The following is a 17255-nucleotide window of genomic DNA, read 5'->3' as shown; positions in this document are numbered from 1 at the left end:
TCTAGCATTGTCGTACATTAGGAGGAACCCAGGGCCAACCACACCAGCATATGGTCTCACAAGGGGTCTGAGGATCTCACCTCGGTACCTAATGGCAGTCAGGCTACCTCTGGCGAGGACATGGAGGGCTGTGCGGCCCCTTAAAGAAATGTCACCCCACACCATTACTGACCCACTACCAAACCGATCATGCTGGAGGATGTTGCAGGCAGCAGAACATTCTCCACGGCATCTCCAGATCCTGTCACGTCTGTCACGGGCTCAGTGTGAACCTGCTTTAATCTTTGAAGATCACAGGATGCCAGTGGCAAATTTGTCAATCTTGGTGTTCTCTGGCAAATGCCAAATGTCCTGCACGGTGTTAGGCTGTAAGCACAACCACCACCTGTAGATGTCAGGCCCTCATACCACCCTCATGGAGTCTGTTTCTGACCATTTGAGCAACCACATGCACAAAATGGAGGTTATTTTGCAGGGCTCTGGCAATGCTCCTCTTGTCCCTCCTTGCACAAAGGCGGAGGTAGCAGTCCTGATGCTGGGCTGTTGCCCTCCTATGGCTTCCTCCACTTCTCCTGATGTACTGGCCTGTTTCTTGGTAGCGCCTCCATGCTCTGGACACTACGCTGACAGACACAGCAAACCTTCTTGCCACAGCTCACATTGATGTGCCATCCTGGATGAGCTGTACTACCTGAGCCACTTGTGTGGGTTGTAGACTCCGTCTCATGCTACCACTAGAGTGACAGCACGGCCAGCATTCAAAAGTGACCAAACCATCAGCCAGAAAGCATAGGAACTGAGAAGTGGTCTGTGTTCACCACCTGCAGAACCACTCCTTTATTGGGGAGGTCTTGCTAACTGCCTATGCTTTCCACCTGTTGTCTATTCCATTTGCACAGCAGCATGTGAAATTGATTGTCAATCAGTGTTGCTACCTAAGTGGACAGTTTGATTTCACAGAAGTGTGATTGACTTGGAGTTACATTGTGTTGTTTAAGTGTTCCCTTTATTTTTTTGAGCAGTGTATAAGAAATTAGTGTTTTAAAGACAAAACAAGCATTTTGAAATAAGCCCAGAAGCAAATAGGCATTTAGTGCAGATGAGTAAATGTGTCTTTGCATCTTATTCATAAGGGAGCAGCAGCTCAAGATACCATGGTTGTTTCTGAGAGATGCTTGGAAATGTAATGTAGCACATTTTGAAGGGAGATTGTTTTTCAGTACATATTTAAAGACCCCAAGTCCCAGATTCATATTTTTAAGTAAATGTATGCTCTGTATACATACTTATAATATACATATAAATGTATTTAAGTAAATATAAAGGTTTTTTTTTTGTTAAACCACTTGTGCTAGTAAATTACAATTTTGATAATAATAGTGTCAATTTTTCCAGATATTTATGAATGTATATCTTTTCTATAACACACACCCCACCCAAATCCCAGGACAATTTACAAAATATAGTTATTTATATTGAAGCATTAGAGCTCAAGCTCATTGTCATACCAAACTGAACTACTAACAACTATGTGTGAAATTAAAATTTAACTCATCCTGAGATTATAAGTCAACTAAACAGTCAGAGACGTCCGAGTATTTATTCTGCTTGACCTATTTTGGATCTGCCAAGGTCAGCTAAATGCTGCTATTTTTTATGACAGAAACTTTTACTCCATACTTAAAAGCTTATAATGCTCACTCAGTAAGCCAAGTTTCACTTTGGAGACCACAACTGAAAAAGCTTCTGTGCCTTATGGCTTTCACAGAGGTGCACAAAATAAACATTGAGAAAGTTTTTTTTTCTACTTCTGTCTCTAAAGCAGGGCAGGCTAATATTGATGGATATGGGTCTTTGAGTAAAGCTGCCCAAAATATTAAGGCTGGCAAATGGTATAACCCCAATATATAGACAGCCACAGTTTAGAATATTTGGAATGTTTTGAATTATAATTAAAGACTTCTAATGCATTAGAGTAGCTTAACCTAGATAGCAAGGTTCATATTGTATATCTTAAGCAAGATAAAGTCTTGCTAAATTATCCTAAATTGGTGTTATCTGAGATCTCTCTGTTATTGCAAAGTGAAGTGAATCTAAAGACAGACTACAAAGTTCAGCTGTAAAACATCTTCCTAAAAGAGAATTCTCTTCTTTTTTAAAGGTACCCTTTTCTGCTTTACTTTTCTTCCCAGAGAATTGAGGGGAAATAAATTATGAAGTGTTTCACTTCAGTTGTAAATATTCATATCATTACATTGAACACTTTTTATATAAAATCATTGTTTCCTGTGCTAGTAATTTAATATACCACAACTTACATACTCTTATTTTCTTGGAATAACATGATTTCAGATTTATAAAGGATCCTTTAAAAATGATATAACTTTTTCTAAAAATTTTCTTTTCTGATAAAAAAAGGAGAGAAATAATATTGGGGCATTTTACAATATTATTTCAGCATGTAGAGTGCCTCGAGTCCTTCTGTAAAGCGTCACTGTATGATTTTATGGAAAAGTGCAGAAGTGGCATTACTTATGAATATGGAGGGCATAATATTGATCTGTTTTACCCTGAACCTATTAGTGTTCTGTCTGCAAAGAACAGATTCTAAATTTAAAAAAAAAACTATTTAGATTTGAGAATTCAAAATGCATGTACTGTAGTTATCTATTTTTTATTTATATAACATTGTACATGTTGTGTTATACTGTAACTGACATTCTTATTTAAAAGATAATAGATCAGAAATTTGAAAATAAAATAATTTTCTGTGTCAATGTACAACTTGAGCAGGTTTGCTGTTGTATGACAATAAAGCTATTAAAATTATCTCTTTTAAAAGCATATGGTTTTATATCATTAAGTGCTGAACCTTGAATTATCATTGCAAGGACATGCCTCAAGTTATAATCTTGCAATTATGGAACAGCATCACAAGGTAGCAGTTGCATGAATAGTACAAACTTTTATTGAGGTAGCCAATAAACTGACCCATTAGTAGGAATCTTTTTGAACCATTTCAATAAAGCAATTGTGCCTGATTAAACAGAGGCCAAGATTTCTTCTTATTCCACATATAGTATATTCAGCACAAGATTGCCTGTATCATTAGTGACTACTGATTAACTAATGGATATATTTTATATTTATGAGATATCTCTCACCTCTTCTTTAATTACCTCCCTTTTTTCTTATGTGTGTGTCTCTCTCCCACAACAAAATATACTATACTAATTTACTGTATATAATATTCCTCACTTAGTATTATACTCAATGCATCTGATTAAGTGCATTAAGAGGATTTGTTTTAGATCTTTTATGGGAAGCATGATGAACTGAGGATGGGAGCTGACGCCAGCATCAGAAAAAGGAGCCAATGAATGAATTCAGATTAATGAGAGGATCTGGGACCACCCACAGTGCTTTATAACAAATGTTCCCCATGATGAAACTGTAATATGGTGGTCTTTGGCAGATTTTAGAGCTCTGGGAAATTTAGCTTTGCCCAAGTTGTAGTTCCCAGCCTTCAAAGGGATACTGGGTTCATCCATTTCCTATCTTAATCACTTTCACTGGAAATGGTTTGTAAATTGCTTTTTGGATATTAAGAACCTTCATAAGGACCATTTTTTATTTCACTGGATTTTCCTTTCATTCCTCAACCAAAAAAAAAAAGTTTCATGTAAGTTTAAGAACTTAAAGAAAAACTTTGTTACTTGGAAATAAGTAGCAAAAAGGGTAAATAGAATGTTAGTTTTATAAAAAATGTTAAATGGACTAAGGGGCTAGAGAGACTGAAAATAAGATTATGAAATAATTAGAATAATCCCCGTAGTTTGTTCAAAATCCTATTAAAATATATGAAGATTTTGAATGTAAGTGTAAGAAATCTTTTCCTGAAAAAAATGTGGCTTAGGGAAAAGCATGATAAGAGGTGACCTTGAAGGCTGATTACTAGAGACAACCAGAAAGAATTACAGATTATAATTACCCACTAATACAGAATGGAGACAAGTATTTTAATTCTGGAAGAATTCAAGGATATTTGGCAACAATGTACCCAGAACTTGGCTATTATAAAAATGGGTTCAAAAGGACAGTATCAATCTGCATCTGATCTCCAGCAGTGGAAGGAGGGACCAGTCAACCCAGCTTCCTTCCAAAGGACTAAGATATGATTAGTCTACTAAACCTTTGGGCAGTGGCACAGCAATACACTATGGCAACTACTAAAACAGGCATAGGAATGGGCCTATGTTGCAAACAGTTCTTTCAGTGTTTCAAATGCTTTTTGGCGGGCTAGGTCCCACTGTAGGGGTTGTCCCAGGCAGGGTTTCATTCCTGTACTCACTGTCTTTAGGAGGTCCGTCATGGGTTTGGCAATCCCCGTGAAGGAGGGGATGAATTGTCAGGCCCATGCGGACTTGTCTAGGAATCCTTTGAAGTTTCTTGAAGTTTGGCTTGAGAATCATGATTTAATTAGGGCAATTGCTGGAATCCTGACACACTACAGCAGCACTGAAGCAGTCACAAATTTAGCAAACTACAGTTCCACTGGATTGATAGATACCAGGTTTTGGACACATTGTATAAATTTACCCCATTTCAAGTATTTTAATTCAAAAATTGTCCTATGATGCACTGATTCACCTAAAGGTTTTAGATAGGAGAGATTTAATAGTATACAGATGTAAGATAAGATATGGGAAGAAGAAGAGAGAGATTTTGAAAGAGAGAGATTACTTACTGTAAAGATAAATGAAAGGAATATGAAATTGATGTACTAGCTTAATGTGAAAATATATATCATTATTTCTGGTAGCTCTTAATATATTTTTGCTGATTAAGATTGATGAGGCTGTTTTTGCTTTTAGATTACAGACAAGATATGGTGTGAAGAGATTTTAGGTTGAAATGTTAAAGAAGACAAGTTACTGAAAATGTACTTGTCTTGAAGAAGGGAGAAGAGTCATTTCTTTACATATTTTCCCTTTTTATTTTACTTTTTTTCTCTCTGCACTTTTTGCTTATTCGTTTTTTGCATTTTTAAAGTTCTATACTTAAAAAAAAGATATTCTATAGAAGGTACAGGAAATTTACACAATAATAAATTTATCTATTTTTAAAGTCCAGCAGAGCAGGGCTTTGGGCCAGAAGGCCAGAACTCCTCTTAGTAGAATGAGCCTATAAAATGCATTAGGATTGGCATACCACATTGTAAAGTAAGGTAAGTTGCTATCCGGAGAGTGCTCTCTCCCAAAAGACAATTTGGACCTCAATCCAATGTTGTCCAGTCTCTTTGCTGTGTTCAGTCTTGGGGGAGGGGTCCATAGGTCCATTATATCGCTTCACTTCTTGTTTTTGATCTGTGCTGAACAAGGCTGCTTTGTAAGAAGCTTGATAGCATAGGAAAACATGAGCTGAACTGTCTTTTTTCCCTTGAGATTCTGATCATTGAGACTTACATGAATCAAACCAAATGTTAACGTGAAAGTATTCTTTGAATACAAAGAAGCAGCAAGCCTAGAGGCATATCCTATGCCCACTTTAACTGCCCCCTTGTTTGGCTATTTCCAGCACTACATTGTTGGAGGGTGAAGGCTATGAATGAAGTGAGAGAGCGTAGTCCACTGAAATGATTGTTAGATGGCTTTCTTGTTTTTCTTTTTAGGACATTAGGTAATGTTAGCATTAGCTTGTAACTAAGGCTTGCCCTTAAGGGTGCAGGCAAGGCTTTTGTGTAACTTTATGATAGTAAAAAGCCACTTTGGGTTGAGATGGGCAATTTTATATAGTTTATTAATAAAGTGGCCACTAGACAAGCCCATTGTCAGTGGGGTTTCTTCCTAATATTTTTGTTGTCCTTGAGTGCTCTCAGCCATGAATTTGGGGCATGCAGCCCCAGAACATGCAGAAGACACCAGGTTAATGGTAGACTGTGCTCTGCTTCTCTTCTTTCTACATATAAGGTTATTAACCAGTGTTTAAATTGTGTATTGCTGATATCTTGGTAGACTTAGAGTTTGTCCAGAGCCTTCATGTTAGTGTTAATTTTTAATTCTACTCTGTTTTTATGGGTGAAATCATATCCTGTCTGAGTTGCTGCTTGTATAATTTTATTTTTAAAAACCTGAAACAATGCAGGATTTGCTGAAGTCAGAACATTTGTAAACCACCAATCATTTAAATTAGGAAGTCTTGAAAACATTTAAATGTAGACTTACTGGAATGTAATGGAGGCAGGATAAAGGTTACTGCTGGACTTTGACCAATAGTAACCTCTAGGAATTGTTTTATATTCTTTTTATTGCCGCCATCTAGTGGCTACTATTGTTACAGGAAATTAAAAACTTTATTTTTTCCTAAAAATTGCTAATTGTGTTTGGATGTGGTTCTGTGTCATAAGTAGAATAAGTAGAATTCTGTTGATTGTGATAAACATATAAATGCTGAATACACAATTCACTTATATGAATGTGATCTGGATAGAGCTAGCCAACAACAACAAAAAACAATTGTTTTTTTGTCCCTTTCTTATGGCTTTTAACCATCTTGCATGATGAACAGTACTTGAACACTTGCAATACTTCTGTAAAAAATCGATGTGGTTTAATAAAAGCATTACCTCTTTGGGTTCTGCTTTCTCTCTCTCTCTCTCTCTTTCACGAGCAAACCAGCTACGGTTGTTTTCTAGGAGTTAAAGAGAATCAAACAGGAAAAGATTTATCAATGTACCAAGTAACATGTTTGTTAATGCATAGTCTTGGAACAAACATTTATATAGTTTTATATTTATGTTTTATATTTAGTGGTCTTTGTGAAATTATTGTAAGGTAAAACCAGGAAGAAGCAATTGGTTGGAAATGGCTGCTGTACTTTGGAAGAACAGCAAGTATAAGAAAAGTTTGAAAATGAAGGATAATAAAAAGGCGAAGGAAAAGCAAAATGAGTAATGGTATGTTCAAATGTATTAAAAACCTGGGTGGATGAGACAGGAAGATATGGAAGATTTTGAAAATGAAGAGATAGACTCAAAGTAATTTTAAAAAAGGATGATGAAACATATCATCAGATAAATCAGGCTAGAGAAAAGTAGAAAAATAATAAGTGAAAATGGAATGAGTGGAGAACAATATACCAGATAGTTCTGGGAGTAAAATATCATGGATGTAGAAAATAACCCAGGATTCAGAGTTCAAATTGATCAGAAAGGTACTACAGTCACAAGAAAAGGAAAAGAACAGGTGTATTTATTATGGCTTAGTTATCCAATTACCTTGCTCTTTAAAGGCATTTAATTGCAGTCTTAAGTCACAACAGAAAGAAGGAGTACCTTCAAGTTATCATAACAAATTTGTCAAAATGCCAAAGGTAGGAATAAATAAATATCTTGGGATAAACAAAATGGAGGGAACATTTCAAAACATTTCATGACAGGTCGCAAAATCAGTAAACTAATGGAAGAAATAGGAGGTAGAAAACAATCATGGTTACTGTTTTCTCTGATGTTGTTGCTACATGTAGAGATAGCCATGTCCCATGTGTCATCATCATACTTTGTGACATACGGTATAATTGGTTGTGTACTGCATTATTATTTCTATTTTGCTATGGCAACAAGTAAGAAACCAATAGTTCCATAAGCCATCCTTGCCTTAGAAATTCAGGATTTGGATTCAAAACTGTGGAGAGAATAAACTTTAATGTTAAAAGTGTAATGAGATTAAAGAATAGTTCCATAAGCCATCCTTGCCTTAGAAATTCAGGATTTGGATTCAAAACTGTGGAGAGAATAAACTTTAATGTTAAAAGTGTAATGAGATTAAAGAACTTCCTAGCAGAAAAGTCAGATGGGATATGTAGTAAATAGTATTCAAATGTAAAAGAAAAGAAACAGGTGAATTGGAGGAATTAGAACCATAAATGTTGAAACTCCAGAGGAAAAAAAAGGAAATGCTTCAGAGGAAGAAAATTAGAGTCTTAAAGTTTAAAAAGATAGTAAGAAGATAATAGAATAGAAATACTGTATAGAGATAGAAAATTAAATAGATTTTGGCAGATCCAAGAAAATTGGTTTATTTATGTACAGTACTAAAACTGCTTTGATAAAAATTACATTTTTGTTGCCAATTTTAAAAAAATCTCTACTCTGTTTTTCCTTCCTTGATTCATATTCTGCTTTTGACACAACAGATTATCTTCTCTTTCTGGTCTGTTCTTTGCTATTTCTTTTCTTCCTTGCTAAATTCCCAGAAATTCTTTACTTGCCTCCACACTAATCCTGTTCGATAATTTCTCATGATGGCTTTATATGGTTACCACCCTCCCCCCCAAAAAAATACCTTTCTACATTTCCTCTTCTTCTCTGTGAGTGACCTATGCCTTGCAGCTTAGTCATTATGGCATAAGAATCTGCTGCTTTTTAATCAACATTTTGCCCTTTGCTCCTCTCTGTTCAGTGTGCATATCATGCCTCATCTACTTCAAGATCATCTTCTAGTAGCATAAAGGCTCTGGTTCAGCCTGTTAATTCTCTAAGCATGTGTCAGTGATTGTACTCTTTGCCTGTCAATTTGATGGATACACTCACCTTTAATATTAGAGGTCAGATTTTTTTAGAATTAAAGCAGCCTTTTCAGTGACCCTGTACTAAAATGATAAAATCTTACTGTTTTCAACTAAGTAAACCAGGAGTTGGGCAACCTTGCACTCTCCAGTATCCCTAAATTAAATGTTGCCAAGAGATCTTCAATCACCAATGCAATTTTAAAGTATTTGAATTTATTGTGTTTTATTTTAAGAAAAATAATGTGAAATTGCTTAATGGTGCCTGCCACATTAAAACATGTCTAACTAAGCTGTTATGCCAAAGAAATAAAGTTTGACTATAAAATGGGGAGAGAAAAAATGTCAAGCATCCCAGCATAATGAAAACCTACTCTAGGTGGCACTCTTGAGCTTTTTTTTGAGAATCAGGATTGTTGGCATGTGTTAGTTTCATATACCTGTAGTCCTCACAATTCAACCCTAAATTTATGTTGCTAAGTGAGACATTTGTTAAGTGAGTTTTGCCCCATTTTATGATCTTTCCTGCAACATTTGTTAAGCGAATCACGGCAGTTCTTAAATTAATAACACGGTTGTTAAGTAAACCTGGCTTTCCAATTGACTTTGCTTGTCAGAAGATCACGAAAGTTAATCATATGATCCTGGGACCCTGCAATCATCATAAATATGAATCAGTTGACAAGTGGCCAAATTTTGATCACATGACCATGGAGATGCTGCAACGGCCATAAGTGTATTAAAACAGTCATAAGCCACTTTTTTCAATGCTGTTGTAACTGAACAGTCACTAAATAAACTTGTAAGTCGAGGACTACCTGCAGTTATCTTTGTCTTGAATTTCTACAAATACTGTTAGTTTTATATATTGTAATACGTTAGAATATATATGGAAAGATAAATGCATAGCTTAGTTCATTTGCAGCAGGGATCACTTCATTTGATTTATCTTCTGCAGCCTTTCACAACATTTAGGAAACAGTAAGACTTGCAGGGCCCCCCGTTTCTTGGCTGCTGTGGATTAACCCAAAAGACAGCACCATTGCTCTCTGCCTGGTTGTGGTACAACAACGGAAACAAAAGCGTTCATGAGGGGAACAGACTGAAGGAAACAAAGATGGGAGGAAAAGAAGGGTGCTGATTTTCTGGCTGCCCAAAACAATAGAAAGTACCCCACTGATCCATAGCAATAGAATGACAGCTGAAATAGTACAGCACCTTGCTGATACCACCAGACATTCTAGGTATTTTTCCTTAGGCTAAGAAAAATAGCTTTGCAACTAGCATGACAGCTCATGACAGCTGCATTCCTAGGTCTGTAGACAGATGTTACCAAAGAGAACATAACTGGATTGGCACTTCTGTGTAGGAATCCTGCCCTTTCTGTAACTCTAAAGTTCTAGTAAAACTAGAAACTAAACTAAACTACAGGTCTAAAATTCTAGTAAAAGGAAGGTGAGGAGGATCAAGCTGTGATCTGGGTGTGATCATCTTGATCCCTCACCCACCTAGGACACCTAAGTAGAAGAGAGGCCCTGCATAGGAGCGAGATAGTAAGTTCCACAATCCCTATGTAGGTAATTGCTCAGGATAAAATTCAGTAGTAGCAGAAGGATAGAAAAATACCTGGAGTTTCAGACTTAGCAATCCAAATTCTTCTTCAGAGCCTTTGTGGTACTAGAGACTTTTGTATCATACGTTTTGAAAATTTTAATCTTTAAATTATTCAGTTTTAATGTTTTATTGTATTGATTGAATTGTTCACTACCCAGAGCCTTGCTGTGGAGATGGGCAATTAATAAGTTTATATACATAGCTGGCTGATGCAGTAGTCATGTGACATGTCCTCATGTGGCACTGATTTGCAGTGAACTTTATAAGGAAGATGATTTTTCCATATTTCATGCAGTTTTCCCCTCCATACTAATTCTATAAATCTCCATAAGGACCACATGCTGCTACCCATATATCGCTATGCTTTTCCTCTCTTTCTCTATGAATGACCTATGCTCTTCAGCTTAGTCATTACGTCACAAAAAAGGTTTGTTGCTTTTTATCATCATTCTGCTATTTGCTACTCCCTGTTCGATGTGCACAGCATGCCTTCTCTTCCTCAGGTCATCTCCGATCATTCTGAAGCTCTAAAGTGTCAGACTCTGAAATAAGTTCTTTTGTGAGTAGGAATTAAATGCTTGGAATACATTAATCTATTTCAGAATGTGCAGATACTGATCATGCCCAGAGAAGTGCTCATTATAGCAAATAAATGTGATCACTAATAGCAATAGCATTAGGACTTATATACTGCTTTACAATGCTTTACAGCCCTCTCTAAGCGGTTTACAGAGTCAGCATATTTCTCCTAACAATCAGGGTGTTTATTTTACCGACGTTGGAAGGTTGGAAGACTGAATCAACTTTGAGCCTGTGGGACTTGAACTACCAAACTGCTGGCAATCAGCAGTCAGCATAAGTAGCCTGCAGTACTACACTCTAATCACTGCGCCACCACCATGGCTCATTAATTAATGCAGTTCTCCAGTAGAATTCATTGGTTTTCTAACATACTATAAACGGTGACATCTAGAGGTATATTTAAGGGCTCTACAACAACAAAAAACTGCTAATTTGATAAGGAACTGAATCCATGTTCTGTTCAGGTTTGAATTATTTATTGTTTTATGGAACTACATATTCAGTTTTTGGAACTACGTAAAAGAGAAAAGAAAGATGTCTAGAGTTGCTTCCTTTCCAGCAGGGAGAAAGGTCATTTGCTTGTTTAAATCCTGATTTTCTGCACACTGTAATGTTTATGATTAATTAAGAGTCTGATTCAAGACAAGAACAAAATGCTATTGGTAAGCTACTTCAGTGCAGTTTGAAAAATAGAATTATTATTGGATAATAGTATCCACGTATCCATGTATAAAAGTGGTAATTGAAGAAGCAGGATAGAAAGAATACTGATGCATTTGAGCTTCTTATTAGAGAAGGTAACTGACATAGAGCTGGACTAGGGACAGATAGATTATCCTGTCTTTATAGTTCTTAGGATCAACACCAACCTAATGGCGCCGCATAATTGCTTATTATCCATAGAGCAAAAATATCAGCATTTTTATTTTGATGGGTGAAACTTTTATGATATTCTTATTTAACTGAAAGAACTAGGTTTTAAGAATGAGTTTATCTTCTTATTTATCTATGTCATTTTTGCATCCTTTTCTTGGCTCTTCCCTTCATAATATCCATAATACTTTTGTTAGTTTTTAAAATCATGGCATACTTAGATTATATAGCAACATACTGTATCTCACTTGTTTCTCAAATTTTGATTACTTTTTCCAGATATTCTCAAGGAAAACGTTTTATAAGTAATCAATATAGATATATTAAAACAACTCAAAAAACTTCCTAGCTATATTAAATTACAGGGCCTGCAGTTATGGAGCAAATGGCTTTGAAAGTTATTTAATAAAACTTCAGAAATTTGAGTTGTGGACTTTCTATACTCAGAGCTAAAATTCAGAATTCAAGGGTCACAAGAATCTCTAAATAGCCTGTTTATTTTTTATTTAATTTAAATTTTGCCTTTATTTCTAATAATAATTTGAGGTGGCAAACATATCTAACGTTCCTTCCTCCTCCTGCTTTCTTTATAACAGCAGTTCTGTGAGGTGAGTTGGACTGAGAGGGAATAACCCGCTCAAAGTCACCCACCCATCTTTCATGGCTAAAGTAGAATTTGAACTCGTCGTCTCCTGGTTTCTAGTCTGGTGCTTTAACCATTAGACCAAACTGACTCTTTGTTTGTTAAAGTGGCTGCAGTTTGCTAAGCTAAAGCCTAGTGCTTAGCTAAAGACAAAGAAGGCAGATAGCCAGAATGTGAAAGACTAGATACCTTCAAGCTATTTGCTCAAGTTTCCACTATTGAAGGGCTGCATGAGGCTACAACTAGGCTACAACTAAGATAGAATATCAGAAGATAGCCAGAATCTGCAAAGACGAAGTCAGGATAGCAAAGGCTCAGAACGAACAGAGACTTGTAACAAAAGTCAAATATAATAAAAAAGGTTTCTTCCAACATATAAATAACAAGAAAAAAATCAAGGAAACAGTCAGTCCACTAAAGAAAGAAGACGGCAAGGAAGTAACAGGCAACAGAGAGAAAGCAGAACTGCTTAAGTCATTCTTTGCATTGGTTTCCACGCAAAAAGAAACTATAGCTCAACCCACCAAAAACATAACTGTAAAAGACAGACCAGAAATAAAAGATAAAATAAGCAAAAAAAATAGTAAGTGAACACCTGTCTGATCTTGATGAACACAAATCACCGGGGCCTGATGGATTATATCCCAGAGTTTTAAAGGAGCTGGCAGAGGTCATCTCAGAACCACTACACCATATCTTTCAAAAACCCTGGAGCACCGGGGAACTACCAGAGGACTGGAAAAGAGCAGATGTGGTTCCCATCTTCAAAAAAGGAAAAAAAACAGACCCAGGAAACTATAGACCAATCAACCTAACATCAATACCCGGGAAGATACTGGAAAAGATAATAAAAAAACAGATCTGCCAACATCTAGAAACAAGTAAAGTAATAACTAGCAGTCAGCACGGATTTGTTAAGAACAGATCATGCCAAACCAATCTTATTTCATTCTTCAACAAAGTGACTAAATTAGTAGACCAGCAAAATACTGTGGACATAATATATTTAGATTTCAGCAAGTCATTCGATAAAGTAGACCACACCTACTTCTTAGTAAGCTAGAAAAAAGTGGAATAGATAGCACCACCACTAGATGGACTCTCAACTGGCTGACAAACTGTACTCAACAAGTAGTCCTTAATGGGTCTAAGTCTACATGGAGGAAAGTAAGCAGTGAGGTGCCACAAGGTTCTGTCTTAGGCCCAGTACTCTTCAATATTTTCATTAACGACTTAGATGAGGGAATAGAAGGGGAACTTACCAAATTTGCAGATGATACTAAGCTGGCAGAAATAGCTAACACCCAAGAAGATAGGCTCAAGATCCAAATGGATCTTGACAAACTAGAACATGGCTGTATCTAATAAAATGAAATTCAATGTAGAGAAAAGTAAAGTTCTACACTTAGGCAAGAAAAACTAAAAGTACACATATAGACTGGGTGAAACCAGGCTCAGTAGCAGTAACTGTGAGAGGGATCTTGGAGTCTTAGCGGACAACCAGCTAAATATGAGCCAGCAGTGTGCAGCAGCAGCCAAAAAGCTAATGCAATCCTAAGTTGTATTAACAGAGGGATACAATCAAGATCAAGGGAGGTACTAATACCACTCTATAAAGCCTTAGTAAGACCATACCTAGAGTACTGCATCCAGTTTTGTTCACCACATTATAAAAAAGATGTTGAGACTCTAGAAAAAGTACAGATAAGGACAACCAGGATGATTAGGGGACTGGAGACTAAAACATATGAAGAACGGTTACAGGAACTGGGCCCGGCTAGTCTAGGGAAAAGAAGGACCAGGGGAGACATGATAGCAGTCTTCCAATATTTGAGGGGCTGCCACAGAGAGGAAGGAGTTAACCTATTTTCTAAAGTTCCTGTAGGCCAGACAAGGAATAATGGATGGAAACTGAACAAGGAGAGATTTAACCTGGGAATAAGAAGAAATTTTCTGAAAGTGAGAACAATCAACCAATGGAACAGCTTGCCCTCGGAAATTGTGGGAGCGCCATCACTTGAGACCTTCAAGAAAAGATTGGACTGCCATTTGTCAGAAATGGTGTAGGGTCTCCCGCTTGGGTGGGGGGTTGGATTAGATGACCTACAAGGTCCCTTCCAAGTCTGATTATCTGTTATGATGGGGGAGAGGAGAGAAAAGAGAATAGGAAATATTTATTTCCGTATTTCTTGTATTTAGTTAGCTTTAATGAAGATAATTTTTCCTCCTTAGCTTTTCACTAGATAATTTCTGGAAGTAAGCTTGATTGAAACAGTTCATAATAATATTTTCCCTTCTTTCCTGCAACCAGCTAAGTTTTCATGTGATGGTGTCTTCATGTAGTATGTATTAAAATGGCATGTGTGTGTGTCTACACACATGTGTGCACATATTCTGGATGCCTTTCTCTAGTCTACTGTTTTCTTTTAGAATAGTAATTTGAGCAATTCTTTCAATGAAGGTCTGCCTCTTTATTCCATAACTAATGCGTGTATTTGTTCTTTAGACTGAATCTGGCTATGGATCAGAGTCAAGCTTGCGACGTCATGGCTCTATGGCATCCCTTGTTTCTGGAGCAAGTGGGTACTCTGCAACATCAACCTCTTCATTCAAGGTTAGATATGAAAAACAGTGATACTATTGAAGGAAACCTATTTTTTATACATAATGTATGTGTAAATAAACCCTGAAAATACCTTAATAATATATGTTTTATTGATGAGTTCTGTTACATTTTCTCATGTAGGCAAAAATACATGAGGTCAGAAACAATGTACCTGAATATAATTTAATGTAAAAGGAATAGAGAATGGCCTTGACGGATAGGAGAAAGAGCTTCTACCAAGGCAGAAAAGAGTCTCAAGCCCATTCCTAGTAACTCATTTGAATAAATATCTTAGAAAAACTCCTAGTTCACATAAAGATACAGGATGGGAAGAAGAAAGTACATTCAGATTTGCAAGATTTTGTAGCTAAAGCTATTACAATAAAACTATATGATTCATATGGCTTGGTTTGTTAGATTGGTCATTTATTTATTTCCTACCTTTATTATTTTTATATGTAACTCAAAGCAGTAAGCATATCTAATACTCCTTCCTCCTCCATAACAATTCAATGAGGTGGGTTGGGTAAAAAACTGGCCCAAAATTATGCAACTGGCTTTCATGCCTAAGGCTGGATTAGAATTCACAGTCTCCCAGTTTCTAGCCTGGTGCCTTTACCACTAGAGTCTAGACCCATGATGGCAAATCTATGGCACACATACCATAGGTGGCAGCCAGAGCCATTTGTGCACGCACACAAACTTCAGCCAAGTTTACCTGCACTGCACATGTGCATGCTTCCCAGCTGATTTTCAGCCTGTTTGAGGCCATTTTTGCCCTCCTGAGGAAATACCGGAAGTGCTGAAACAAGCCCGCTTTCAGCCTCCCAAGGCTCCAGAGGCTTCCTTAGAGCTTCCAGGAGGGTGAAAACGGCCTCCCACAGGCTCCAGAGGCCCTCCAAAGGCTGAAAACAGGCATTTCAGTATTTCCGGAAGGGCCATTTTTCCGCCTCCCAAGGTTGCAGAGGCTTCCTTCGAGAGAGCGAAAATGGCCTCAAACAGGTCAAAAATCAGCTGGGAAGCATGCACATATGCAGTGCAGGTAAGGAGGTGGGGCAGGGGTGTTGTGCATGCATGCACAGGAAGCGGGATGCATTGCATTGTGGGTGCTGGCACACGTGCGGGCGCTTTTGTCACACCACAACAAAAAGATTCACCTTCACTGATCTAGACCAAGCTGGCTGTCTTGCAGGAATAATATATAAGCACAAGACTGAGGGGTTTGACTGGTAAGAATACTTCAATTTTTAAATAAGAATTGCCTCATGATTTAGTGCTGTAGCTCTCTGAATTCCTCTGGCATTACTTTAGAGCAGGGGTCGCCAACTTTTTGGACCTCAGGGACCACCAAACTCATAATTTTAGATCCCAGGGGCCACTAACCAGTTCTGTGGGTGTGGCCTAATTTGTGGGTGTGGCTTGGTGGTCATGTGACTGGCTGGGCATGGCTTGTATGTAAATATTATAAATATTTATATAAATATTGAATTTTTTATAAAAAAGAGCAACTTTTACCCAAAATCAGGCAAGGCAGGCAGGCAGATTGAGTTGCTCACAGAATCACACATTAAGAAATCTATCTATCTGCCATTGGCTAGCTCAGTCTGTCACATAAAATTTGCTTGCAAGCAAACTCATAAAATTTGCTAGCAAGCAAACTCACAAGATTAACTCACAACACACCATGTATGTAAATATTGATTTTTTTATTTAAAAAAGAGCAACTTTTACCCAAAATCAGGCAAAGCAGGCAGATTGAGTTGCTCACAGAATCATTCAGTGATTTATCTATCTGCCATCGGCTAGCTCAGTCTCTCAAATTTGCTTGTCGTGAGTCTGCACTGAATTTCCTTGCTGTGAGTCTGCACTGAATTTGCTTGCAAACAAACTTTCAGTCCTAAGGGAGGTTCGGCTGTGCTTAGCTAGAAAGCAAGAAATCCAACCATTTCCTGCTTCCTAGCTAATCTAAATCTTCTGGCACAGCAGAACAGATGTTGGTCGGAAAAAGGAAAAATTGCAACTTATCAGACAAGTTTACAGGGTAAGGAGTGAGTGGGCGGGGAGGGTTCCCGTGGGCCATGTTGGGTGAGCAGCCTTCTGCTTCTGCGCAGCCTGGATTAATTGCTTTGGGGGTGTGATCTGGGGGTGAGATTTCTCTGCAGCCCACCAAAATTTTCTCACGGCCCACTAGTGGGCCGTAGCCCACCGGTTGGCAACCACTGCTTTAGAGCAATGCTATATAACTCTCAAATGTATGCTTTTTGTGCTGTTCATAAACAGTTATACCAACCCAAATACTTGATTGCATATGTGAAGGATATTTTAAAATGTTTATGGTCATTGAATTAATAGACAGGATACATAAAATAAATG

At 37.3% G+C, this 17255-nt stretch overlaps 1 protein-coding gene across 2 annotated transcripts in view; it reads left to right on the top strand.

The window, feature by feature from the left end:
• CERT1 (ceramide transporter 1) overlaps positions 1-17255 on the top strand; it is a 77924-nt gene that overhangs the window by 29702 nt on the left and 30967 nt on the right. For both annotated transcript variants that reach the window (XM_087927160.1, XM_087927159.1), the window contains exon 4: positions 14784-14891. In XM_087927160.1, the coding sequence (XP_087783286.1) occupies positions 14784-14891 (108 nt within the window). The remainder of the gene's footprint in view (positions 1-14783; positions 14892-17255) is intronic.

The sequence above is a fragment of the Pseudonaja textilis genome, chromosome 2 (assembly GCF_049901715.1).
Source record: "Pseudonaja textilis isolate UNSWEBS1 chromosome 2, rPseTex1.2, whole genome shotgun sequence".
Classification (NCBI taxonomy): Eukaryota; Metazoa; Chordata; class Lepidosauria; order Squamata; family Elapidae; genus Pseudonaja; species Pseudonaja textilis.
Note: the sequence above shows the minus strand (reverse complement) of the source record. Positions and strands in the feature narration are given on the sequence as shown.